This window comes from Oncorhynchus mykiss, chromosome 27, assembly GCF_013265735.2.
Source record: "Oncorhynchus mykiss isolate Arlee chromosome 27, USDA_OmykA_1.1, whole genome shotgun sequence".
Classification (NCBI taxonomy): domain Eukaryota; kingdom Metazoa; phylum Chordata; class Actinopteri; order Salmoniformes; family Salmonidae; genus Oncorhynchus; species Oncorhynchus mykiss.
This window is the reverse complement of record NC_048591.1, coordinates 41,388,765-41,414,585: the sequence shown is the minus strand read 5'-3', so window position 1 is coordinate 41,414,585 and position 25,821 is coordinate 41,388,765. Positions and strand designations below refer to the sequence as shown.

General features: G+C 44.0%; 1 protein-coding gene across 3 annotated transcripts in view; it reads left to right on the top strand.

Annotated features, from left to right (window-relative positions):
- The first annotated feature begins 1,293 nt into the window (after positions 1-1,293).
- LOC110508054 (neprilysin) overlaps positions 1,294-25,821 on the top strand; it is a 50,731-nt gene continuing 26,203 nt past the window's right edge. Inside the window, exons 1-4 of one of the 3 annotated variants that reach the window (XM_036964883.1) lie at positions 1,294-1,891; positions 5,639-5,818; positions 20,639-20,674; positions 20,809-20,970. In XM_036964883.1, coding sequence (XP_036820778.1) covers positions 1,849-1,891; positions 5,639-5,818; positions 20,639-20,674; positions 20,809-20,970 — 421 coding nt within the window. In that variant the 5' untranslated portion in view covers positions 1,294-1,848. Of the gene's footprint in view, positions 1,892-5,638; positions 5,819-17,742; positions 17,826-20,638; positions 20,675-20,808; positions 20,971-25,821 lie in introns of those variants that run through there. The other 2 variants (XM_036964884.1, XM_036964885.1) reach the window with 2 other exon arrangements.

Here is a 25,821-nt window from a genome sequence, read left to right as displayed (position 1 = left end):
CAGCGAGGGCAATTTTGGGGCTTCACCATGTTTCATCGAAATGTACAGCTGTGTGTCATCCACATAGCAGTGAAAGTTAACATTATGTTTCCGAATGACATCACCAAGAGGGAAAATATATATTGAAAACAATAGTGGTCCCAAAACGGAACCTTGAGGAACACCAAAATTTACAGTTGATTTGTCAGAGGACAAACCATCCACAGAGACAAACTAATATATTTCCGACAGATAAGATCTAAACCAGGCCAGAACTTGTCCGTGTAGAGCAATTTGGGTTTCCAATCTCTCCAAAATAATGTGGTGATCGATGGTATCAAAAGCAGCACTAAGGTCTAGGAGCACGAGGACAGATCCAGAGCCTCGGTCTGACGCCATTAAAAGGTAATTTATCACCTTCACAAGTGTCTCAGTGCTATGATGGGGTCTAAAACCAGACTGAAGCGTTTCGTATACATTGTTTGTCTTCAGGAAGGCTGTGAGATGCTGCGCAACAGCTTTTTCTACATTTTTTTGAGAGGAATGGGAGATTCGATATAGGTCGATAGTTTTTAAAAATATTTTCTGGGTCAAGGTTTGGCTTTTTCAAGAGAGGCTTTATTACTGCCATTTTTAGTGAGTTTGGTACACATCCTGTGGATAGAGAGCCATTTATTATGTTTAACATATGAGGGCCAAGCAAAGGAAGCAGCTCTTTCAGTAGAGAACATACGTTTACTTGATTGCTGTTCCCGCAATTCACTCTTCACTCTCATGGTGTTTTTTTCTCCTTTTTTGACCAGAAGCATATTTCTGCTTAGTCCTCTCAACGAAGTTGTACACATTGACACCCGCTTTAACACGAGGGGGATGCGGGCCCATTGCGTAATTTGCGGGGCCCTACGCAATCTGATGGTTATTATATCAATAATTGCACCTAAAGGCGTTTCCACCACCATTTCTCGCACAATTAATTTGACCAAACCAAAAAGATCCCACCATGTCGAACGAACAAATTATTTGTTGCCATTTATGAAATTGTACCGAAACTACATGTTTCCATCACAGCTGTAATTTGTATACCTTATGACTTTATTCACATAAAAACTCTGGATAGGAAACATGGTTGTAGATATAGACTAAGTTCGAGTCAATGAAGGTCATTGCATTACACACTTTTAGCCCGCCTTCCCACCCCCGAACCAAGGTTCGTTGCAACTTGCAAGTTATTGAGAAAGGGGAGTTTGATCAACGAATAATGGAAGGAGTAACCATCATGATATCAGTGACTGACCGACCTGCGTTACAGGCAGCCTATTCGCTCATGGCGCAATCCGCTCGCCCCAGCTATTTAGGAGCGACTTGTGGCGCGCTCCTCATCTACTCGCAGCTCGAGCTTCGTTGACAGGCTCACTTCTAAACGCTGCCTTAAAGAGAGGTAACGTATCGGTAACCGCTAAGTGGGAACTTCACTGGGATACTTCACTGACAGGTCACACGTTTACTCGCGGGTCATTTGACTTTCCGTTGATTTATCCTACATTTCTCGCGGAAGCGTCCGTTCAATAGATCTAGAATAGAAATACAACCGTATTGGACTCTGGCTTGGGGGTGTTGTAGGCTCGTGGAGTTAACAGGTAGACGAGATAAGCTTGTGTTCACGTTCTTTGCCTGCAAGGGAAGAGCGAGGCGGAAATCTACAGACAGGCAGCGAGAAAGGAAGAGGAGATGCGGCACGTGCAGTAGCTAATGGGGATCCTAATAAACTAATCTAAACAGGTAGCCTACATTCTCACCAACTTCAATTTCCAGGTCGTATTCCCTCCGCGCATCTGATTGACTTTGATTGACGTTTGATTGGTTGATGTAATGCCCATATACATCATCGATCGAAAATTTTCAGAGATACCTGGTAAGTTGGGTTACACGTGCCAAATCTATTCTAACTATTGCTTTTTTGATGCTTGTTTTGTGTGTGGGACAAGTGACGTTCATCGGTTGATCATGTATTCCCACTGAGTTTTCTTTGCTCTTGTTTGATGTGCAACAGTTAGGAAATGAACTCGGTCGCCTAAGCGCATTCGGCTTCTTTCCCTTCTTGGTCATTCAGTGTCTCTCGCCAGATACGATCATGTGTTTATTGATGTCATAATTGTAGACAGATTTTTTTTGCTCACCAAATAGATGTTTTAATATGACTAGTTTCCCCCTCGGACATGCTTCGCACAGACTAGAATGTGTTTGTGATGGATCTTTAAAAATAACATGTGAACGAACATATTTTCATTCCAGCTCTGTCATTTCTATATATAAAATACCGTTTGAATTGTTGTGTTGGGGACAGTCATGGACATATGTGTTCGTCTCCATTGAAATGATTCCCTGTAGGGGTTGGGTTCAGACTACATGGGTTTTTATAGTGTTTAGCCATTATTCAAAGGATTCATTTTAGTAATTTAAACGTTTCATCCCCTGGACATTTTGATGGTAAATAATGTCTTCCTGGAGCCTTAACTTCAGGGAATATGCTTAATCTACTGTGTGTTTTGTGGTTACAGTGAAACATGACTTTCATTTTGAAGGGGTTTGTGAGGTCTCATTGCAATGTTTCAAATTCATCAGAGTAACAGACAACAACCATAAATACAGCCTGTGAGCCCCCACGGGTCACACACAAACAGTGTGTGTGGTGCGTGCTTCTGTGTGTAAGACATAGTCCTACTAAAAGTACTGCCTACAAGTCACTCCTACAGTAGGAGGCCCCACTGTCTCACTCCTACAGTAGGAGGCCCCACTGTCTCACTCCTACAGTAGGAGGCCCCACTGTCTCACTCCTACATGCTAAATGCCATCTCTCTTCTAACATCTCTCCCTCTTTCCCCCCACCTCGCTTGCATATGTCAGAAGTCATTCTATCCTAGTGCTTAGACTTGACGTGCCTGGCAGGATTATGGCTCTCTCTCACACACACACACACACACACACTCATGGAGCACCCCCCATATCGAGACCCCGAACCCCCCCCTCAACATACACCTCGTGGTGTGACATTGTGAAAGCACACATGGCTGCTGTCGTCACCAAATGTAATCCCTGTGTGTGTGTGTGTGTGTGTGTGTGTGTGGAAACAGTTTTATGTGCTGTGCAGTATGCAGGCTAGAGTAACAGTAAGCTCTGATTAGTAGGTCAAACATAACGCTGATCTTCCTTGCGTTCTCTGCCTCTTTCTCTGCCTCTCTCTCTCGCTCTACCACTTCTCTTTTCAGAATACCCAGTGATCCTCATCCCTCCATATTTCTCTGTCTGGTCTGTGTATTCTCAGCCTATGTAATGCATTTCTTCCAGGTAATATATAACTGCATTGACATGCCACTCCTGGCAGTCAATCTTTGAACTGGAGCCAACTGGGAGGATGGAATAGGAATGAATGCATACGTGTTCACATGACGCCTGAGGAGATGGCACAGTTAGCATCTGAATTAGTTCCAGCTAAAGCAGAGTGTCTGGGCTTCTCGGCTCCCTTGTTGTAAAGGGCCAGTTATCTGTCCTCCTAATGCGCCTGACATTCGGTGTCTAATAGACCCAGGTTACAGGTGTAGAACAGTAATGGAGGGTGTTGTTCTGTCTTCGCATTCAGCCATTCTAAAGCCGTACTCCAAGTAGACATCAGGCCTGTGTGTGGTGTTGATGTGGTTGAAAGGGAGGCAGAGAGACTTTGTCCCCTGGATGGGTTCTCTCATCTCAGCCAGCTAACAGCAGGAGCCTCCCTTCTGCAGACTCAGGTCACTGAACCAGCTCGTGTGTGTGTGTGTGTGTGTGTGTGTGCGTGTGTGTGTGTGACAAGCGGGGATCAATGATTAATTGCCTGTTAAGGAAGAGGTTACTACTTGCTACATGCACTTTGCTGAGGAGTTGAACTATAACTTGGTGAGAGGCAGAGCTGGTCTTTGCTGAGGAGTTGAACTATAACCTGGTGAGAGGCAGAGCTGGTCTTTGCTGAGGAGTTGAACTATAACTTGGTGAGAGGCAGAGCTGGTCTTTGCTGAGGAGTTGAACTATAACCTGGTGAGAGGCAGAGCTGGTCTTTGCTGAGGAGTTGAACTATAACTTGGTGAGAGGCAGAGCTGGTCTTTGCTGAGGAGTTGAACTATAACCTGGTGAGAGGCAGAGCTGGTCTTTACTGAGGAGTTGAACTATAACCTGGTGAGAGGCAGAGCTGGTCTTTGCTGAGGAGTTGAACTATAACTTGGTGAGAGGCAGAGCTGATCTTTGCTGAGGAGTTGAACTATAACTTGGTGAGAGGCAGAGCTGGTCTTTGCTGAGGAGTTGAACTATAACTTGGTGAGAGGCAGAGCTGGTCTTTGCTGAGGAGTTGAACTATAACTTGGTGAGAGGCAGAGCTGGTCTTTGCTGAGGAGTTGAACTATAACCTGGTGAGAGGCAGAGCTGGTCTTTGCTGAGGAGTTGAACTATAACTTGGTGAGAGGCAGAGCTGGTCTTTGCTGAGGAGTTGAACTATAACCTGGTGAGAGGCAGAGCTGGTCTTTACTGAGGAGTTGAACTATAACCTGGTGAGAGGCAGAGCTGGTCTTTGCTGAGGAGTTGAACTATAACCTGGTGAGAGGCAGAGCTGGTCTTTACTGAGGAGTTGAACTATAACTTGGTGAGAGGCAGAGCTGGTCTTTGCTGAGGAGTTGAACTATAACTTGGTGAGAGGCAGAGCTGGTCTTTGCTGAGGAGTTGAACTATAACTTGGTGAGAGGCAGAGCTGGTCTTTGCTGAGGAGTTGAACTATAACCTGGTGAGAGGCAGAGCTGATCTTTGCTGGTTCTGGAGTCTTGTATTCTTTCTGCTGCACATTAAAAGGTAGTGTAGTATATACAGTATATTCATCTGGACCATTTTGTGGGCTTTTGTAAGGTTTGTACCTTACTGTGTGACCCCCCCCCCCCCCCCCCCCCCGCCTCTCTCTTACCGTCTTTCTCTTAGAATTTAGCTACTTATCTCTCTTTTTTTCTCTCTCGTTCTCTCTCTATTCATCTCTCTTTCTCTTCATCTTTTCCCTTCCACTTCTCTCTCTTTATCGTGGTGTTGGGGAGGGTTGTCCATTATTCTTTCTTTATGTAGTGTCTTGTGTCTTGTTGTGATGTGTGTTTTGTCCTATATTTTTATTTTTAAACCCAGGCCCCGTCCCCTCAGGAGGCCTTTTGGTAGGCCGTCATTGTAAATAAGAATTTGTTCTAAAGTGACTTGCCCAGTTAAAATAAAAATCATGGTGTTGGGGTGGGGACGGGGCGGGACGGTTGATCTTCATCTTGGGGGGGGGGGGGGGCGTTGACCTTTATCGTGGTGTTGGGGGCTGTTGACCTTTATCGTGGTGTTGGGGGGGGGGGGGGTGACCTTTATCGTGGTGTTGGGGGCTGTTGACCTTTATCGAGGTGTTGGGGGGGTGACCTTTATCGTGGTGTTGGGGGGGGGTGACCTTTATCGTGGTGTTGGGGGGTGACCTTTATCGTGGTGTTGGGGGGGGGGGGTGTGTGACCTTTTATTTTTACAGCTGAGTTGTTGCCACATCTTTCTATGAGATATCATGTTTACTTGGTTTATATTCTTCAAGGAGATTTATTTCAGAGTTAAAACCTTCCTTGTCTCCCCTCAGGTGAGTCGTTACAGCCAGCAGCTGAAGGAGTGTTGAGCATGGTGGAGACCGTCCCCCCTAAATCGGCTAAGAAGCCCCGCTGGACCTCTCTGGAGATCGGCCTGCTCACCATCGTGTCCCTCCTCTTCATCGTCATATTGGCTCTCATCGTCCTCTTCGCCACACAGAGGACTGACAGTGGTGAGTGGAGAAACTCATAGAACAATCACTGTCTATCAATCAATCAATTAATCTATTAATCAGTTAGACAGTCAAATCAGATGTAGTTAAAGCGTTATATAAAGAGCATTTAGCCATCTCAACAGATGTGCTATTGAAAAAAACAATCTGTTTACTATTCATATGGTTGCAATCTTGTGCGCTTGTATAACATACTTTCTGTCAGCGACGACCCTAAAACATACTGTTATGTCAAATGTCATGGCACATTTTAATATGTGGCTTTTAGACTTCGGAGGGGCAATATGCGTTGCAATTTTAACTTTTATATTAATGATATCTAACGTTACTCATTTTGATTCTTGAAGAATATAACTTTTGTTAGCCTAGGTCAACTCTTGTACCCCATTTAGAACACAAAATCTAAGATTTTTTTCTATGTTTGTAAACATTTTAAGTTGTAAACAAACATTGGTAGCCTAGTGGTTAGAGCGTTGGCCCTGTAACCGAAAGGTTGCTGGGTCGAATCCCCGAGCTGACAAGGTAAAAATCTGTTGTTCTGAACAAGGCAGTTAACCCACTGTTCCCCAGGCGATGAAGACGTGGATGACGATTATGGCAGCCCCCCGGGGGCACCTCTCTGATTCAGAGGGGTTGGGTTAAAAGCAGAAGACACATTTAGTTGTATCCGCCTTTCCCTTAAAACATGGTTAAAACTATACTTTTGACACCATGGATGGTCAGACCTTGCATCCATAGATCTGTCAATGAATTTGAAAGTGGTTACATTTCTCCAGCCCCATCCCACAGCTTTTTACCAAAACACTGTAGCAGGTAGTCTGCTTTGTTATTGTTCAAACTGCTGATTACCCTCTTTAAAGTTTGTCAGCTTAAGGGGAGCGTTAAAGCCTGTAGTGGCCTGGATACTGAAACCCACTAAGGTGCAGGGTTTTTCAACAGGTTGCTAGGGATGGCCTGTAGTGGCCTGAATACTGAAACCCACTAAGGTGCAGGGTTTTTCAACAGGTTGCTAGGGATGGCCTGTAGTGGCCTGAATACTGAAACCCACTAAGGTGCAGGGTTTTCAACAGGTTGCTAGGGATGGCCTGTAGTGGCCTGAATACTGAAACCCATTAAGGTGCAGGGTTTTCAACAGGTTGCTAGGGATGGCCTGTAGTGGCCTGAATACTGAAACCCACTGCATCTGTGCTAGAGACGTCACTACAGAAGCTGGTTAGATTCCAGGATGTATCACAACCGACCGTGATTGGGAGTCCCGTAGGGCGGCGCCCAATTGGCCCAGCGTCGTTAGGGTTTAGCCGGGGTAGACCGTCATTGTAAATAAGAATTTGATCTTAACTGACTTGCCTAGTTAAAGGTTAAATAACATGTAAATAAATGTGAAGCTTGTTGATCTAATGGCCATTGGAGATGGAGCCTTCCTAGTCCTTTACAGGCCAATTAACACTGTGTGATAGGAGCTATGAATGGGGCTTTGGGAATAAAATAGAACTAAGTCAATGTTCACACTGGTTTAGTTACAGACACGGAGATGTCGTGTTTACTAATCCATGACAATGGATAACTTAACATGGGCAGTACGTGACTGTCGATAAGCTTATTCCAAATGTGACCGTGTGCAACAGGTGAGTAATGATTGATAGTGAGAGATAACTGATTGGTTCTGAAAGGCACCACTTTCTTGTTTGCAGATAGAGGGATTAAGATATCCCATCAGTCATAGTAGTTGTCAGAAGTAGAACACTATCTGACCAGCAGTACTGTTTCCTTCAGTAGAGTTCAACTACTATTTATTTAGCCTTTTGTTTTATCAGGGAATCGTACTGAGACCAAGGTCTATTTTGCAGATGAGCCCTGAATTACAGAAATTACAGAAAATACACACATCAATAAAAATACAAGCAGAAAGAAAAACACAGTCCTAAACTACCACATTTATCAGTAATAAGGTCCTCAGTCAGCTGTCTGAATTGACCCTAGAGACACCAGAACATCACTCATCAGTAGTAAGGTCCTCAGTCAGCTGTCTGAATTGACCCTAGAGACACCAGAACATCACTCATCAGTAGTAAGGTCCTCAGTCAGCTGTCTGAATTGACCCTAGAGACACCAGAACATCACACTCCTCAGTAGTAAGGTCCTCAGTCAGCTGTCTGAATTCACCTAGAGGCACCAGAACATCACACTCCTCAGTAGTAAGGTCCTCAGTCAGCTGTCTGAATTCACCTAGAGGCACCAGAACATCACATTCATCAGTAATAAGGTCCTCAGTCAGCTGTCTGAATTCACCTAGAGGCACCAGAACATCACTCCTCAGTAATTAAGGTCCTCAGTCAGCTGTCTGAATTGACCCTAGAGACACCAGAACATCACACTCCTCAGTAGTAAGGTCCTCAGTCAGCTGTCTGAATTGACCCTAGAGACACCAGAACATCACTCCTCAGTAATTAAGGTCCTCAGTCAGCTGTCTGAATTGACCCTAGAGACACCAGAACATCACACTCCTCAGTAGTAAGGTCCTCAGTCAGCTGTCTGAATTGACCCTAGAGACACCAGAACATCACACTCCTCAGTAGTAAGGTCCTCAGTCAGCTGTCTGAAGGACCCTAGAGACACCAGAACATCACACTCATCAGTAGTAAGGTCCTCAGTCAGCTGTCTGAATTCACCTAGAGACACCAGAACATCACATTCATCAGTAGTAAGGTCCTCAGTCAGCTGTCTGAAGGACCCTAGAGACACCAGAACATCACACTCATCAGTAGTAAGGTCCTCAGTCAGCTGTCTGAATTCACCTAGAGACACCAGAACATCACACTCCTCAGTAATAAGGTCCTCAGTCAGCTGTCTGAATTCACCTAGAGGCACCAGAACATCACATTCATCAGTAGTAAGGTCCTCAGTCAGCTGTCTGAATTCACCTAGAGACACCAGAACATCACACTCCTCAGTAATAAGGTCCTCAGTCAGCTGTCTGAATTCACCTAGAGACACCAGAACATCACACTCCTCAGTAGTAAGGTCCTCAGTCAGCTGTCTGAATTCACCTAGAGGCACCAGAACATCACACTCATCAGTAATAAGGTCCTCAGTCAGCTGTCTGAATTCACCTAGAGACACCAGAACATCACACTCCTCAGTAGTAAGGTCCTCCATCAGCTGTCTGAATTGACCCTAGAGACACCAGAACATCACTCATCAGTAGTAAGGTCCTCAGTCAGCTGTCTGAATTGACCCTAGAGACACCAGAACATCACATTCATCAGTAGTAAGGTCCTCCATCAGCTGTCTGAATTGACCCTAGAGGCACCAGAACATCACACTCCTCAGTAGTAAGGTCCTCAGTCAGCTGTCTGAATTGACCCTAGAGGCACCAGAACATCACACTCCTCAGTAGTAAGGTCCTCAGTCAGCTGTCTGAATTGACCCTAGAGGCACCAGAACATCACACTCCTCAGTAGTAAGGTCCTCAGTCAGCTGTCTGAATTGACCCTAGAGGCACCAGAACATCACACTCCTCAGTAGTAAGGTCCTCAGTCAGCTGTCTGAATTGACCCTAGAGGCACCAGAACATCACACTCCTCAGTAGTAAGGTCCTCAGTCAGCTGTCTGAATTGACCCTAGAGGCACCAGAACATCACATTTAAGAACATGTTGAAGATTATTCCACAAACAAGGTGCAAGAGAACCTAAAAGCTGATTTGCCTAACTCGGTAGACACCAAAACTAATTTCCAGAGGTAACCATCCCTGAGACCATGGGTGGTGACTCGTATGTCTCAAGTTTAGTAAAGACATTACGAACAGTGGGACTTTTTGTAAAAGGGCTTTATGAATGAAAACATAGCACTGTATCAACCTACGTGACATCAAAGAGGGCCAACCAGCTTTCTAGTAGAGAACGCAGGGATGAATACTCAAAATGTAGCCTGTAATAAGTCACAGTGCGCTATGACAAACGGCATCTAATGGCTTTAATGAAGTGGCAGCTGTGTTCACGTAGATGATGCCGACAGAATCAAGAACCAATAGGAACATCGACTGAATAATCTGCGTTCTACTATTTAGCAAGAGGCAGGACCTGTTTCTATAGAATAAGCCCATGGTTTTTTTTTATTCGGATTCTTTACTAACTCGTCAATATTAGTGGTTAATTTGTAAATCGGGAGGTGCTGGTGTTGTGCCGAAGATCTTCCCCCTGCCAGAATCCCCCTCCCCTCACGTGAACGCGCACGCACTCAATTCTTCATTGCTGTGACTTGCTTGCTAGTTGAGACTTCTGCTCTTCACTCTGTTGTCAGTTCACATTTCACTGGTCTTTGTAGCAGAAAGTAGGTTTTATTTGTGTCCTTCAAGGCAGCTGTCAATGATCACGTTAGGCTGCAGTTTCATTTTATATGGCGGTTTGATCGTGGAAGAGGCACTAGTAACGGCTGCAGTTTCATTTTATATGGCGGTTTGATCGTGGGAGAGGCACTAGTAACGGCTGCAGTTTCATTTTCTATGGCGGTTTGATCGTGGGAGAGGCACTAGTAACGGCTGCAGTTTCATTTTCTATGGCGGTTTGATCGTGGGAGAGGCACTAGTAACGGCTGCAGTTTCATTTTCTATGGCGGTTTGATCGTGGGAGAGGCACTAGTAACGGCTGCAGTTTCATTTTCTATGGCGGTTTGATCGTGGGAGAGGCACTAGTAACGGCTGCAGTTTCATTTTCTATGGCGGTTTGATCGTGGTAGAGGCACTAGTAACGGCTGCAGTTTCATTTTATATGGTGGTTTGATCGTGGAAGAGGCACTAGTAACGGCTGCAGTTTCATTTTATATGGCGGTTTGATCGTGGGAGAGGCACTAGTAACGGCTGCAGTTTCATTTTATATGGCGGTTTGATCGTGGAAGAGGCACTAGTAACGGCTGCAGTTTCATTTTATATGGCGGTTTGATCGTGGGAGAGGCACTAGTAACGGCTGCAGTTTCATTTTATATGGCGGTTTGATCGTGGAAGAGGCACTAGTAACGGCTGCAGTTTCATTTTATATGGCGGTTTGATCGTGGAAGAGGCACTAGTAACGGCTGCAGTTTCATTTTATATGGCGGTTTGATCGTGGGAGAGGCACTAGTAACGGCTGCAGTTTCATTTTCTATGGCGGTTTGATCGTGGGAGAGGCACTAGTAACGGCTGCAGTTTCATTTTATATGGCGGTTTGATCGTGGGAGAGGCACTAGTAACGGCTGCAGTTTCATTTTATATGGCGGTTTGATCGTGGGAGAGGCACTAGTAACGGCTGCAGTTTCATTTTATATGGCGGTTTGATCGTGGGAGAGGCACTAGTAACGGCTGCAGTTTTCTGTTTGGCTATTTGTTTTGAAGTGTATAAGTCCTTAAATAAATCTCTTTGCCAAAATTCATCAAGTAGTTGTTCTGAAATGGGGGGGAGGGGAGATCTTCGGCACAACACCGGAGCAAAGCAGTCCAAAACGTAGAGGTGCCGGACCGTGGTCAATATGCTTTTAAAGAGACAGCGTCTCCATCTATCCAGATATTTGTAAGCACTGACACGATCAACACCCGAAGTACATATGTTTAAATCAGCAAAGTTATTTTTATGCGCTCTAGAGAACAACATATACTTAGTTTTACCTGCATTCAATACTAATTTCAGGTTTTCTGTAATACAATGAAGGCAGACTGTAGTTCAGATAGAGCCTAGTCAATAGTGGGGGCAATAGCAAGAGTATCATCGACATAGTAGTGCAGGTTACTGTTTTTTACAGACAAGTCTATATATATATATATATATATATATATATATATATATATATATATATATATATATATATATTAGTACAGTACCAATCAAAAGTTTGGACGCCTATTTATTCAAGGGATTTTATTTTCTACATTTTAGAATAACAGTGAAGACATCAAAACTATGAAATAACACATATGGAATCATGTAGTAACCAAGAAAGTGTTCAACAAATCAAAATATATTTTTTGATTCTTCAAAGTAGCCACCTTTTGCCTTGACAGCTTTGCACACTCTTGGAATTCTCTCAACTAGCTTCACCTGGAATTATTTTCCAACCGTCTTGAAGGAGTTCCCACATATACTAAGCACTTTTTGACTGCTTTTCCTTCACTCTGCAGTCCAACTCATCCCAAACCATCTCAATTGGGTTGAGGTCAGGTGATTGTGGAGGCCAGGTCATCCTTCTTGACCATTGGCGACTCAGACCTCCTTCTCGTGACTATTTGCACTTGGACTGGATAGGCTACAATGATAAGCAGAATATTAGCACTGTGTGTGCGCAGCAGCGATGGGTTCTGTTCTCTAGCAGTGGAAAAGACGCTCCACACCTGGCACATGCAGCATACATCAGCTGGTGAGCAAGCAATGAGTGTTGACAGGCAGGCTTGTCTGAAACCACCAGTCACCAGCCTGCTCTTTAGCTTTGCCTGATTTAAGAAACACAAACTGCTTTATGAAATGTAAAACAACACTAGTGTGGAGTATAGTAGTAAACAACAGTCTAGTTATTTGTCTCTCTCTCTCTCTCCCCTTGAGGACAGAGAAATAGGCTGTCTTTGAATTTGTTGTCTCTCTCCGACCTCTCACTTTCCCCCCTGCATCCCATAGCCAGGTTCTGACAAGTCTCAGATTAACCGAAAATTACAGACGTTACCTTCTTACTGAAGTATGTCGAGAATTTTCTGTTATTTTGCTTCATAACGTTCCTGTAGATTTTAAAACCATGATTTGGTCAACACCAGTAAAAGCATATGGAGCGTTGATGATGCCTGCTATGAAAGTATCAGCCTTGTCACTGTTTAACTGTCAGCTTCTGTGTGAGTGAGCCACTCTCACTCCCTCTCCCCATTGTGCTCACAGAGGAGGGAGAGATGCATTATGAGAAGAAACAAGCGTATGACCTTTGATCAAATGCAATTGTGGGGAAAAATACAGTTTTCAAAGCAACTACTGTTGTTCTAGTTACAGAGAGCTTTCTGTGAGTGCCACTTCACAACCGGAGTAGGCTGTAGCCTAGTGTGGTTTTGATGCATCCGCAGAGTGGGGCAGAGCATGCCATTTTGCAGTGAGTAGGTAACCTAGGACTATTGTTGGAAAGTCTTTGTGGACATAAGCCTACATTTGACTGATTTTAGAATAATCAATTAGCCATCGTGGCTATATAGCAACAATATCATATTTGGAGTTAACAATCTAGCTAATTGTTTTGAGTTCCCACTTCCTCAGGTAGTGTATAATATAGCCTACAGGCCAATATGCACAAAGATGGCGGCAAATTCTCTGAAGAGCAAAAACAAATTCGGATAATTCTGGATCCTATTTTGACAGGTTGCACATCAATATAAATCAGCAATTCCTGGATATGTTAGATGAAATAGCTTACTTTTTTAATCATAGGCTACCATCTTAGTTTCATAGGCTACCATCTTAGTTTCATAGGCTACATCTTAGTTTCATAGGCTACCATCTTAGTTTCATAGGCTACCATCTTAGTTTCATAGGCTACCATCTTGATTTCATAGGCTACCATCTTGATTTCATAGGCTACCATCTTGATTTCATAGGCTACCATCTTGATTTCATAGGCTACCATCTTGATTTCATAGGCTACCATCTTGATTTCTTTCATAGGCTACCATCTTAGTTTCATAGGCTACCATCTTGATTAGTTTCATAGGCTACCATCTTAGTTTCATTGGATACCATCTTAGTTTCATTGGATACCATCTTAGTTTCATAGGCTACCATCTTAGTTTCATAGGCTACCATCTTAGTTGTCCTACACGTCTCTGGAAGAAAATTGTAGCTGTCCATTAACTTTTTTTTGTTATATTTATTGTTATTCATTGATATATAAAAGTATTATATTTTGTGCTAATTTCCCTAATGTGGACATTTTTTCTATTTATTATACTGAACAAAAATATAAATGCAACAATTTCAAAGATTTTACTGCGTTACAGTTCATAAGAAAATCAGTCAATTGAAATAAATTTTAGGCCCTCATCTACCGATTTCACATGACTGGGCAGGGGTGCACAGAGGAGGGCATAGGTCCACCCACTTGGCAGCCAGGCCCACCCACTAGGGAGCAATCAGAATTTGTTTTTCCCCGCAAAAGGGCTTTATTGAAGAGCGAAATAATCCTCAGTACTGATATGGAGGTCCTGAGCTGGCGTGTTTACACATGGTCTGCGTTTGTGAGGCCGATTTGGACGTACTGCCAAATTCTCTAAAACCACTTTGGAGGCAGTTTATGGTAGATAAATTAACATTACATTTTCTGGCAACAGCTCTGGTGGACATTCCTGCAGTCAGCATATCAATTGCACACTCCCTCAACTTGAGGCATCTGTGCCAATGCGTTGTGTGACAACTGCACATTTTATTATCCTCAGCACAAGGTGCACCTGTGTAATTATTATGCTGTTTAATCAGCTTTTTGATATGCCACACCTGTCGGGTGGATGGATTATCTTGACAAAGGAGAAATGCTGACTAACTGGGATGTAAACAAAATCTGAGAGAAATAAGCTTTTTGTGCATATGGAACATTTCTGGGATCTTTTATTTCAGCTCATGAAACATGAGACCAACACTTTACATGTTGTGTTTATATTTGTTCAGGATATATTTTGCAAGCTCTCATTTTCACCACAAAACTGAGTGGTATTACACATCCTTTTTAATTTTTTTAACTTCAGAGTGGTGATATTAATGTAAACCGTTATCGTCCCGACAATGACCCTAAATTGTTTTCTTTAAACAAATTCATATCTTTGGTTAAGTACTGTTGATTTTTTGTACGCGACTCTCCATGGCAGCGCTGTTGTCATTTTCAAACCCAAATGGCAAAAGGGAACATCCGCTCATTATAAAAGTAGTTGGCCACAAATAGTCGGATTTGACAGTCAAGCTATCAGTCAAATGAGAGCCAACACCTGTCCCTATTTAGAACTACCAGTGGAGAGATGATTTGTTGACATTTTCCCATCTCAAAAGTGTCGCGTTTCTTTTTTCGTATTGACCATATGCTGTAAAAATCGTCCCAGAAGGAGACGACCACTACAGGTGGTGTAGTGTGTATATATTTAGTATACCCAAGCTCTTTGTGGTTTGTCTGTTTTTAAAAGAGTAGCAGCAGCAAATTGTCCCTGCTCCATTGATTTAAATACAATATCAATGTGTGTGAATAATTTGCATGTGTAAAGGACATCACACTGCTTGCTTAGCGAGGAGCACTTCCTCTCAAACTCATCCAATACCTGGCGTGAACTCGGGACCTCTGCCTCAAAAACACACGTGACCGCCCTCCTCAAGCCTCTTAGCCGATCGCCCCAGCTCGAAAGCTAACTAATGAGGCGAGGAGTACGTTGATTACAGGAAGTCATCTGACAGACAACTGTATGTGTAGTCCATTTTTATGTCACGTTTTCAAATTATAACAACCTATTTCAGTATATTGATTATGAATTTGGTGTTTTGACACTGGGCTATAAATTCGAGTTATGTTTTATGGAAATAAATGATTTTAACAGGGTTCTAGTTAACCATGAAAGTGCCATTGGGTCAAAATGTCATCATCTTTGAAACCCTTTTATTTTATCCTTCTGAAGTTGCAGGACTTTTAAGGAACTCGTTACCACAAACAAAACACTATTTACCAAGTCTGTTAGTGTGGAGGAATGAAAGATTATCTCTCTGTATAATAGTGGTGTGGGGCCGAGTTGAAAGTATGGACTCCACAGTAAACCAAATTTGGCACAGAGGTAGATGCTGTGCAGGGCTGTGAAAAAGTATTGCCCACTTTCAAATTTTATTCTACTTTTGCTTATTTTTGATACTGAATGTTATCAGATCTTCAACACAAAACCTAATATTAGATAAAGAGAACCTGAGTGAACAAATATCACAACAACGACATACATATTTCATAAACAAAGTTATGAAACACCCAATGCCCCTGTGATTTTTTTTTTCTTATTTTCTCCCCCTTACGCTCAATCACTGGTTGTGCCACCTTTAGCTGGAATGACTCCAACCAAACACTTCCTGTAGTTGTTGATCAGTCTCATGTCGCTGTGGATAAACTTTTTGCCCACTTTTCCATGCAGAACTTTGTAGTTTTTTTTTCAAGCATGAACTGCTCGTTTCAAGTCCTGCCACAACATCTCAATTGGGATTAGGTCTGGACTTTGACTAGGCCTTTCCAAAACATCGAATGTGTTGCTTTTTAGTCATTTTCATGTAGACTTGATTGTGTGTTTTGGATTATTGTATTGCTGCGCTTCAGCTCACAGACAGATGGCCTGATATTCTCCTATAGAATTGGCAAGTTGGCAAGTTGTGCAGGTCCCGAGGCAGAAAAGCATCCCCAAACCATCACACTGCCACCACCACGCTGACCCCAAACCATCACACTGCCACCACCACGCTGACCCCAAACCATCACACTGCCACCACCACGCTGACCCCAAACCATCACACTGCCACCACCACGCTGACCCCAAACCATCACACTGTCACCACCACGCTGACCCCAAACCATCACACTGCCACCACCACGCTGACCCCAAACCATCACACTGTCACCACCACGCTGACCCCAAACCATCACACTGCCACCACCACGCTGACCCCAAACCATCACACTGCCACCACCACGCTGACCCCAAACCATCACACTGCCACCACCACGCTTGACTGTTGGTATAAGGTTCTTACTGTGGAATGCAGTGTTTGGTTTTGGCCAGGCATAATGGGACTCATTTCATCCAAAAAGTTATACTTTGACTGATCTGTCCATAGAACATTCTTCCAAGAGTCTTGACGACCACCCAGGAGCTTCAAGGTGCTTTTTGGCAAACTTGAGTCAACTTTTTGGAGGACATGGGTCCCATTATGTCTGGTGAAAACCAAACACTGCCTTCCACAGTAAGATACCAACAGTCAAGCGTGGTGGTGGTAGAGCATGGATTTTGCAACGTCAGGATAGTGGGTTCAATTCCTGGGACTAACCATACTTAAAATGGATGCAGTCACTTCTATAAGCCATAAGGCGCTTTGGACAAAAGCATCTGCTAAATGGCATATATTATTACTAGGTGCCCATCCTCCCCAATTAAGGTGCCACCAGCCACCCATGGTAGAGATTGGCGTTGCCTTTTTTTAACTTCTTGGTGATTTTGGATATATATGGAGGGAATTAATCAAACAAAATGACAATTTCTGATGTTTATGGGACATATTGGAGTACCAACAAAAGAAGCTCGTCAAAGGTGATTTATATTTTTATTTCTGTGTTTTGTTTCGCGCCTGCAGGGTTGAAATATGTTTTCTCTCTTTGTTTACTATGGTGCTACCCTCATAATAGCATCGTTTGCTTTCGGCGAAAAGCCTTTTTGAAATCTGACATGTTGGCTGGATTCACAACACGTGTAGCTTTAATTTGGTATCTTACATGTGTGATTTCATGAAAGTTTGATTCTTATAGTAATTTATTTGAATTTGGCGCTCTGCATTTTCCCTGGCTTTTGGCCAGGTGGGACGCTAGGTGGGACGCTAGCATCCCACATATCCCAGAGAGGTTAAGCAAAAAACATGGTAAAAAGCCACTGAACGAGCCCCAAAACATGCTTCGGGTTTATTGGTTTTGATAATAGTCCAGCAATCTTGCCCAGCCAACTATAGCGGATCCATTTTGTAAATAGTCACAGCAGGCAGGATGCAAACAGGGAGCTAGTTTACCACGAGAGTCTCCGCGCCGCTCTGTGTGCGTCACTGTGTGTTCTGCCTCCATTGTGGTGCGATTTCTAGCGCCACCTGCTGAATGTTTGTTCTACTACACCTCGTTAACTGCATGCATTCAATGGTACTTCTGTGCTCCATTGGGATCAGGTGACCACATTTCATCACAGGAACATGTACTCCGGGGTATCTCTAGCCATCCTTGTTGTGTCTGCCTGCCAAAGCATTGTCTGTAAGTCTAACACGTTGTCTGCATGTTCATCTTGCTATATCAGAAGTTATTTTCCACAGAGGATGTTGTTGTTTGGGTTTTATGTCAGTTGTTTTGCTGAGTAGCAGCTTGCCTAATAAATCAGACTGTGATACCAATTCTTGGGATTCAGTCTGAAACAAAGCACTGCAAAACTGTGGAAAGTTTCCTTTTTCAAGACAGAATGTTGAATATAATTTACATTTTGAACTTACTCTACCGGGTGTCTGTGTAGTTGGTCCTTCAGTTGGTTAAAATTTGAAATGAAATGTCCACAGGAACGTATTATTTACCAAACTTAGAGCGAGGAACTGGAGTTGACATTTCTATGACCTGACACATGCTCAAAACCATGTAAACGCCTGCAAGACTGCGGGTGGTATGCATCGCCTGCGTGTATCATCGTCTTGTGCATGAGCAAACAAATCTTCATTGCCACACGGAGCCCTGAGTTTTGAAGTCTGTTTAATTATGCTTTCCTGTGGATATTTTGTCTCAAATTATAACCCACTGAAGGACAAACCCCACAAACAATCGGCAGAATGAGTTGAAATGTAATTTAAGTCAACCTTCGTAACAGACAAGGGACATTCGTTTTTTTTCCTATGTAATTGTGCTGTAACTTTGCATAGCCACAGCGGGACGATCTGGCAGATAGAATCACTTGCTAAATGTGATCTCTTCATGTCTTACGCAAGCATACAGGTCTATGTGATCTCTTCATGCCTTACGCAAGCATACAGGTCTATGTGATCTCTCCATGCCTTACGCAAGCATACAGGTCTATGTGATCTCTCCATGCCTTACGCAAGCATACAGGTCTATGTGATCTCTCCATGCCTTACGCAAGCATACAGGTCTATGTGATCTCTTCATGCCTTACGCAAGCATACAGGTCTATGTGATCTCTTCATGCCTTACGCAAGCATACAGATCTATGTGATCTCTTCATGTCTTACGCAAGCATACAGGTCTATGTGATCTCTTCATGCCTTACGCAAGCATACAGGTCTATGTGATCTCTTCATGCCTTACGCAAGCATACAGGTCTATGTGATCTCTTCATGCCTTACGCAAGCATACAGGTCTATGTGATCTCTTCATGTCTTACGCAAGCATACAGGTCTATGTGATCTCTCCATGCCTTACGCAAGCATACAGGTCTATGTGGGCAGTGTTTGAATTTAGAACATTGTTCATTTCAATATGCTTATTGGATACAGCTTTTACCTAAGCATTCTACTATATGTTATGTTGCACCATGGGTAATGTCTGAACTATATGTTCATTGTATTATTCTGTGTTCTTTGAAGTTTCACACCATTTCATTAAATCCTGGAGGTTTGGCAAAATCCTGACTCTTGACATGGTTTTTGAATGGAGTTTAGCTGTCTGTCTAATTACGGTTGAACACAGCCTGAGGAGGACAGTACAGTGTGTGTGGAGTGATCATTTTGTGATAATCAAAACTGAAATTCGCCACAGAAGGCTGATCCAACAGTGCAGCGTTTGCATTGGGTTAATGTTAGGGACGTCCCTAGGAGTCGATAGCGCTAACACACAGGCAGCCCAATTCAGATTTTATTATTTTTTTTTACACTTATTGGTCTTTTGACCAATCACTGCAGATTTTTCCACATCAGATATTTTTCAGAGCTGATCAGATTGGTCAAAGAGCAATTAGTGAGAAAAAAAAAATCAGTATTGGGCTGCCTGTGTAAATGCAGCTAATGAGTTTGACAGAGAACTGAAATTGTAATTATTTTCCCCAAGTCTGCTTTGGAGCACACCCACCATTACATGTAACTGTTACTTTTTTAAATTGAACATCACTATCAACATTAGCGTATTAGCAGAGAAAAGGAGCGATGTTTTCCCCCCCCGGCACTACACCGCTGACTCAAATGACCAGAGCTTGATAATGAGTTGGTTATTTGAATCAGCTGTGTGGTGGTAGGGCAAAAACCAAAACGTTCACCAAGAAACCTGTTCTATTGTAATCCCTTCATTACAGCACAGGAAACCAAAGCACTGTTCATGATTTCCCTCCTGGTTATTTCCTAGAAGGGGGGATCAACAAGGATTTATACGTAGATTACGCCAAACATTCATTACAAATAAACCATGAAGTGCTCTCCGGAGCCAAATGTTCATTCAGCCATTTAACCAAGTCAAACATTGTTCATTCAGTTCCGTTCACTTAGATGTGCATCTACTTCCTGTAGTACCGTGAGGTTTGTGACCGTGTGATCCATCTTCAATTTATCGAGATGTAATATACATTTAGAGTGCTTAAAGTGTTAAAATGTTATGTATATATTTTTTTAAAACAACCAAATCTCTATTGATTTAAGTGTCTTGTTATAGAAGTGTCTGGAAACTTAATTTAAAACATTTTCCATTTCCGTGCAGTACGGGGGCTCTGGAAAAAACAACATAAACACCCCGTCCTTTTAGAAACGGAGACGCTCTCAGTATAGTGACCTTAAGATGTTATACACAGGAAATTATCATTCTGAACTTTATCCGCAGCATTATATTCCTGTTTGTGCGACCCAAGCTTTCCGTTATCCAGCAGTTCCATTCTCCGTGTAGCCTGCTGCTAGAATGGACAGACAGGTATCGCTCGAGTCTCTTGAAAACCAAGTGAAATCGCAAAAAAAGGTGTTTGGACGCTTCTATAACATGCCATTACATAAAAAATTGAGATCTGGTTGTAAAAAAACAATGATCATTTTAAGTTGGCAGTAATGAATACACTTGTTTGGTTTATATTTTTTTCTCCCTTTTTTTAGATGGTGTCTGCACCACGGCGGACTGCACTCAGGCAGGTAAATATGCATACATGCATGCATACACACACACACACACACACACACACACACACACACACACACACACACACACACACACACACACACACACACACACAGGTAGAATATGAGCTGTGTTTGTCTGTGTGCAGCGTCTCGTCTGATAGAGAACATGGATGCCAATGTGGACCCGTGTGACAACTTCTACCAGTACGCCTGTGGAGGCTGGTTGAAGAAGAACATCATCCCAGAGACCAGCTCCCGATACAGCACCTTCGACATCCTACAAGACGAACTGGAGGTGGTCCTGAAAGGTTTGAAAGTCTTGTAGCATGGCGCAGTTTGGATTCAGTGAGTTTTCCAGGGAGGTGTGAGGACTGGGTTTGGATCTGTTGGTCAGGGAGGTAGGAGTGAGAGGGGGCTGGGTGTGGATCTGTTGGCCAGGGAGGTAGGAGTGAGAGGGGGCTGGGTGTGGATCTGTTGGCCAGGGAGGTAGGAGTGAGAGGGGGCTGGGTGTGGATCTGTTGGCCAGGGAGGTAGGAGTGAGAGGGGGCTGGGTGTGGATCTGTTGGCCAGGGAGGTAGGAGTGAGAGGGGGCTGGGTGTGGATCTGTTGGCCAGGGAGGTAGGAGTGAGAGGGGGCTGGGTGTGGATCTGTTGGCCAGGGAGGTAGGAGTGAGAGGGGGCTGGGTGTGGATCTGTTGGCCAGGGAGGTAGGAGTGAGAGGGGGCTGGGTGTGGATCTGTTGGCCAGGGAGGTAGGAGTGAGAGGGGGCTGGGTGTGGATCTGTTGGCCAGGGAGGTAGGAGTGAGAGGGGCCTGGGTGTGGATCTGTTGGCCAGGGAGGTAGGAGTGAGAGGGGCCTGGGTGTGGATCTGTTGGCCAGGGAGGTAGGAGTGAGAGGGGCCTGGGTGTGGATCTGTTGGCCAGGGAGGTAGGAGTGAGAGGGGCCTGGGTGTGGATCTGTTGGTCAGGGAGGTAGGAGTGCGGGCTAGGGTGTGGATCTGTTGGTCAGGGAGGTAGGGGTGAGAGGGGCCTGGGTGTGGATCTGTTGGCCAGGGAGGTAGGAGTGAGAGGGGCCTGGGTGTGGATCTGTTGGCCAGGGAGGTAGGAGTGCGGGCTAGGGTGTGGATCTGTTGGTCAGGGAGGTAGGGGTGCGGGCTAGGGTGTGGATCTGTTGGCCAGGGAGGTAGGAGTGGTGGCTGGGGTTTGTGTGGTTGGAGGATTTGCTGGGGTTACAGCAGCTTGTCCTTCAGGGAAAAACAGGGTCTCTAGGAATAGTCACTGTGGTTAATGGTGTCATCTATCTGCAGCATTTACTGCCAACGCAGGAACATGTTTTTATTTTTTAAAGTGCATAGAGGACAAAGTGTCATCTGATGAAATCCCGACCTTAGAATAGTTGGAGGCGTTAACACCATCTGGTTAGCACCATCTTGACAGTAGATTGACAGGAAGGCTTCCCTTACACCTGAAGGATTGGGTGGTGGTGGTGGTGGGGGCTCGGTGGTCTGTCTGATTACATTGGATAAATGTATGTCCCTGCACATGTGCCAAGTCAAATTGTAAACTCAGCAAAAAAAGAAACGTCCCTTTTTCAGGACCCTGTCTTTCAAAGATAAGTTGTAAAAATCAAAACTCTTCATTGTAAAGGGTTTAAACACTGTTTACCATGCTTATTCAATGAACCATAAACAATTAATAAACATGTACCTGTGGAACGGTCGTTAAGACACTAACAGCTTACAGACGGTAGGCAATTATGGTCACAGTTATGAAAACTTAGGACACTAAAGAGGCCTTTCTATGGACTCTGAAAAACAAAAGAAAGATTCCCAGGGTCCCTGCTCATCTGTGTGAAATAAATTGCAATGTCTGTACTTGGAGACACCTAAGACAGCGCTACAGGAGGGACAGCTGATCGTCCTCGCAGTGGCAGACCACGTGTAACAACACCTGCACAGAATTGGTACATCCGAACCTCACACCTGCGGGACAGGTACAGGATGGCAACAACAACTGCCCGAGTTACACCAGGAACGCACAATCCCTCCATCAGAGCTCAGACTGTCCGCAATAGGCTAAGAGAGGCTGGACTGAGAACTTGCAGGCCTGTGTTAAGGCAGGTCCTTACCAGACATCACCGGCAACAACGTCGTCTATGGGCACAAACCCACCATCGCTGGACCAGACAGGACTGGCAAAAAGTGCTCTTCATTGACGAGTCACGGTTTTGTCTCACCAAGGGTGATTGTCGGATTTGCGTTTATCGTCGAAGGAATGAGCGTTACACCGAGGCCTGTACTCTGGAGCGGGATCGATTTGGAGGTGGAGGGTCCGTCATGTTCTGGGGTGGTGTGTCACCGCATCATCGGACTGCCTGCAATGGCAACAAGCTCAATCTCAATACTCTGCGTTACAGGGAAGACTCTGATACCCATCCTGCAGGCTCATCCTGACACCCTCTAGCATGACAATGCCACCAGCCATACTGCTTATTCTGTGCATGATTTCCTGCAAGGCAAAAATGTCATTGTTCTGCCATGGCCAGCTGAAGAGCAATCCCATTGAGCACGTGTGGGACCTGTTGGATCGGAGGGTGAGGGTCATTTCCCCCCCCAGAAATGTCTGTGAACTTCCACGTGTCTTAGTGGAAGAGTGGGTTAACATCTCACAGCAAGAACTGGCAAATCTGTTGCAGTCCATGAGGAGGAGATGCACTGCAGTACTTAATGCAGCTGGTGGCCACACCAGATACTGACTGTTACTTTTGATTTTGACCCCCCCCCCCCCCCCCCCCTTTGTTCAGGGACACATTATTCAATATCTGCTAGTCGGATGTCTGTGGAACTTGCTCCGTTTATGTCTCAGTTGTTGAATTTTGTCACGTTCATGCAAAAATAAACTTAGTTGACAGTGAGGACGTTTTATTTTTTTGCTGATTTAATTTGTCACAATCGCCGACTACAACACCGTGAAATTCTTACTTCCATGCCCTTAACCAACAATTAATATTTATTTTTATTTTTGAAGACAATATTAGCAAAAAAAGTATAATAAACTAAAGTAAGAAAATAAGTAGCACAATTAATATAATAAAGAAGCTATATACAGGGGGTCGGTAACTTAAAGGTCACTGGTTCGAATCCCAAGCCCAAACATCTGATGTGCCCTTGAGCAAGGCACTTAACCACAATTGCTCCTCTAAGTCGCTCTGGATAAGATTGTCTTCTAAATGTAAACATGTGCGGAGTTACAGGTTAGTCGAGGTAAATGTAGGGCTAAAATTACTGCATAGGGAATAAACGGCGAGTGGCAGCAGCGTAAAAAAAGGGGGTTGATGCAAATAGTCTGGGTAGCCCCTCAAATAACTGTTTAGCAGTCTAATGGCTTGGAGATGGAAGCTGTTACGGAGCCTTTTGTACCTAGACTTGGCGCTCAAATACTGCTTGCCGTGAGGTAGCAGAGTGAACAGTCTATGACCAGGGTGGCTGGAATCTTTGATAATTTTTCACTACCCTTTGTAGCGCCTTGTGTTCGGCTTCTGAGCAGTTGCCATACCAGCCAGTGATACAACCAGTTAGGATGCTCTCGATGGTGCAGCTGTAGACCTTTTTGAGAATTTGAGGATCCTTGTCAAAGCTCCTGAATAGGCGTTATCGTGCCCTCTTCACAACTGTCTTGGTGGGTTTGGACCATGATAGTTTTTTGGTGATGTGGACGCCAAGGAACTTGGCTCTGTCGATGAGAATGGGGACGTGCTTGGTCCTCTTCCTGCAGTCCACAATCATCTCCTTTTTATCTTGATCACGTTGAGGGAGAGGTTGTTATCCTGGCACCACACGGCCAGGTCTCTGACCTCCTCCCTATATACCCCTGAGGGGTCCCCGTGTTGAGGATCAGCATGGCGGATGTGTTGTTACCTATCCTTACCACTTGGGGGCGGCCCGTCAGGAAGTTTAGGATCCAGTTGCAGAAGGTGTTTAGTCCCAGGGTCCTTAGCTTAGTGATAAGCTTTGAGGGCACTATGGTGTTGAACGCTGAGCTGTAGTCAATGAACAGCATTCTCACATAGAGTTGAAGTCTGAAGTTTACATGCACTTAGGTTGGAGTCATTAACTCGTTTTTCAACCACTCCACAAATTTCTTGTTAACAAACTATAGTTTTGGCAAGTCGGTTAAGACATCTACTTTGTGCATGACACAAGTCATTTTTCCAACAATTGTTTATAGACAGATTATTTCACTTAGAATTCACTGTATCACAATTCCAGTGGGTCAAAAGTTTACATACACTAAGTTGACTGTGGCTTGGAAACAGCTTGGAAAATTCCAGAAAATGATGTCATGGCTTTAGAAGCTTCTGATAGTCTAAATTACATAATTTGAGTCAATTGGTGTACCTGTGGATGTATTTCAAGCCTACCTTCAAACTCAGTGCCTCTTTGCTTGACATCGTGGGAAAATCAAAAGAAATCAGCCCAGAACTCAGAAAATAAATTGTAGACCTCCAAGTCTGGTTCATAATTGGGAGCAATTTCTAAACGCCTGAAGGTACCACGTCCATCTGTACAAACAATAGTACGCAAGTATAAACACCATGGGACCACGCAGCCGTCATACCGCTCAGGAAGGAGACGCTTTCTGTCTCCTAGAGATTAATGTACATTGGTGCAAAAGTGCAAATCAATCCTAGAACAACAGCAAAGGACCTTGTGAAAATGCTGGAGGAAACAAGTACAAAAGTATCTATATCCACAGTAAAACGAGTCCTATATCGACATAACATGAGACTGCTCAGCAAGGAGCAAGCCACTGCTTCAAAACCTCCATAAAAAAGCCAGACTACGGTTTGCAACTGCACATGGGGACAAAGATCATACTTTTTGTCCTCTGATCTGATGAAACAAAAATAGAACTATTTGGCCATAATGACCATGATGAGGAAAAAGGGGGAGACTTACAAGCGAAGAACACCATCCCAACCGTGAAGCACGTGGGTGGCAGCATCATGTTGTGGGTGTGCTTTGCTGCAGGAGGAATTGGTGTACTTCACAGAATAGAAGGCATCATGAGGATGGAAAATTATGTGGATATATTGAAGCAACATCTCAAGACATCAGTCAGGAAGTTAAAGCTTGGTCCCAAATTGGTCTTCCAAATGGAC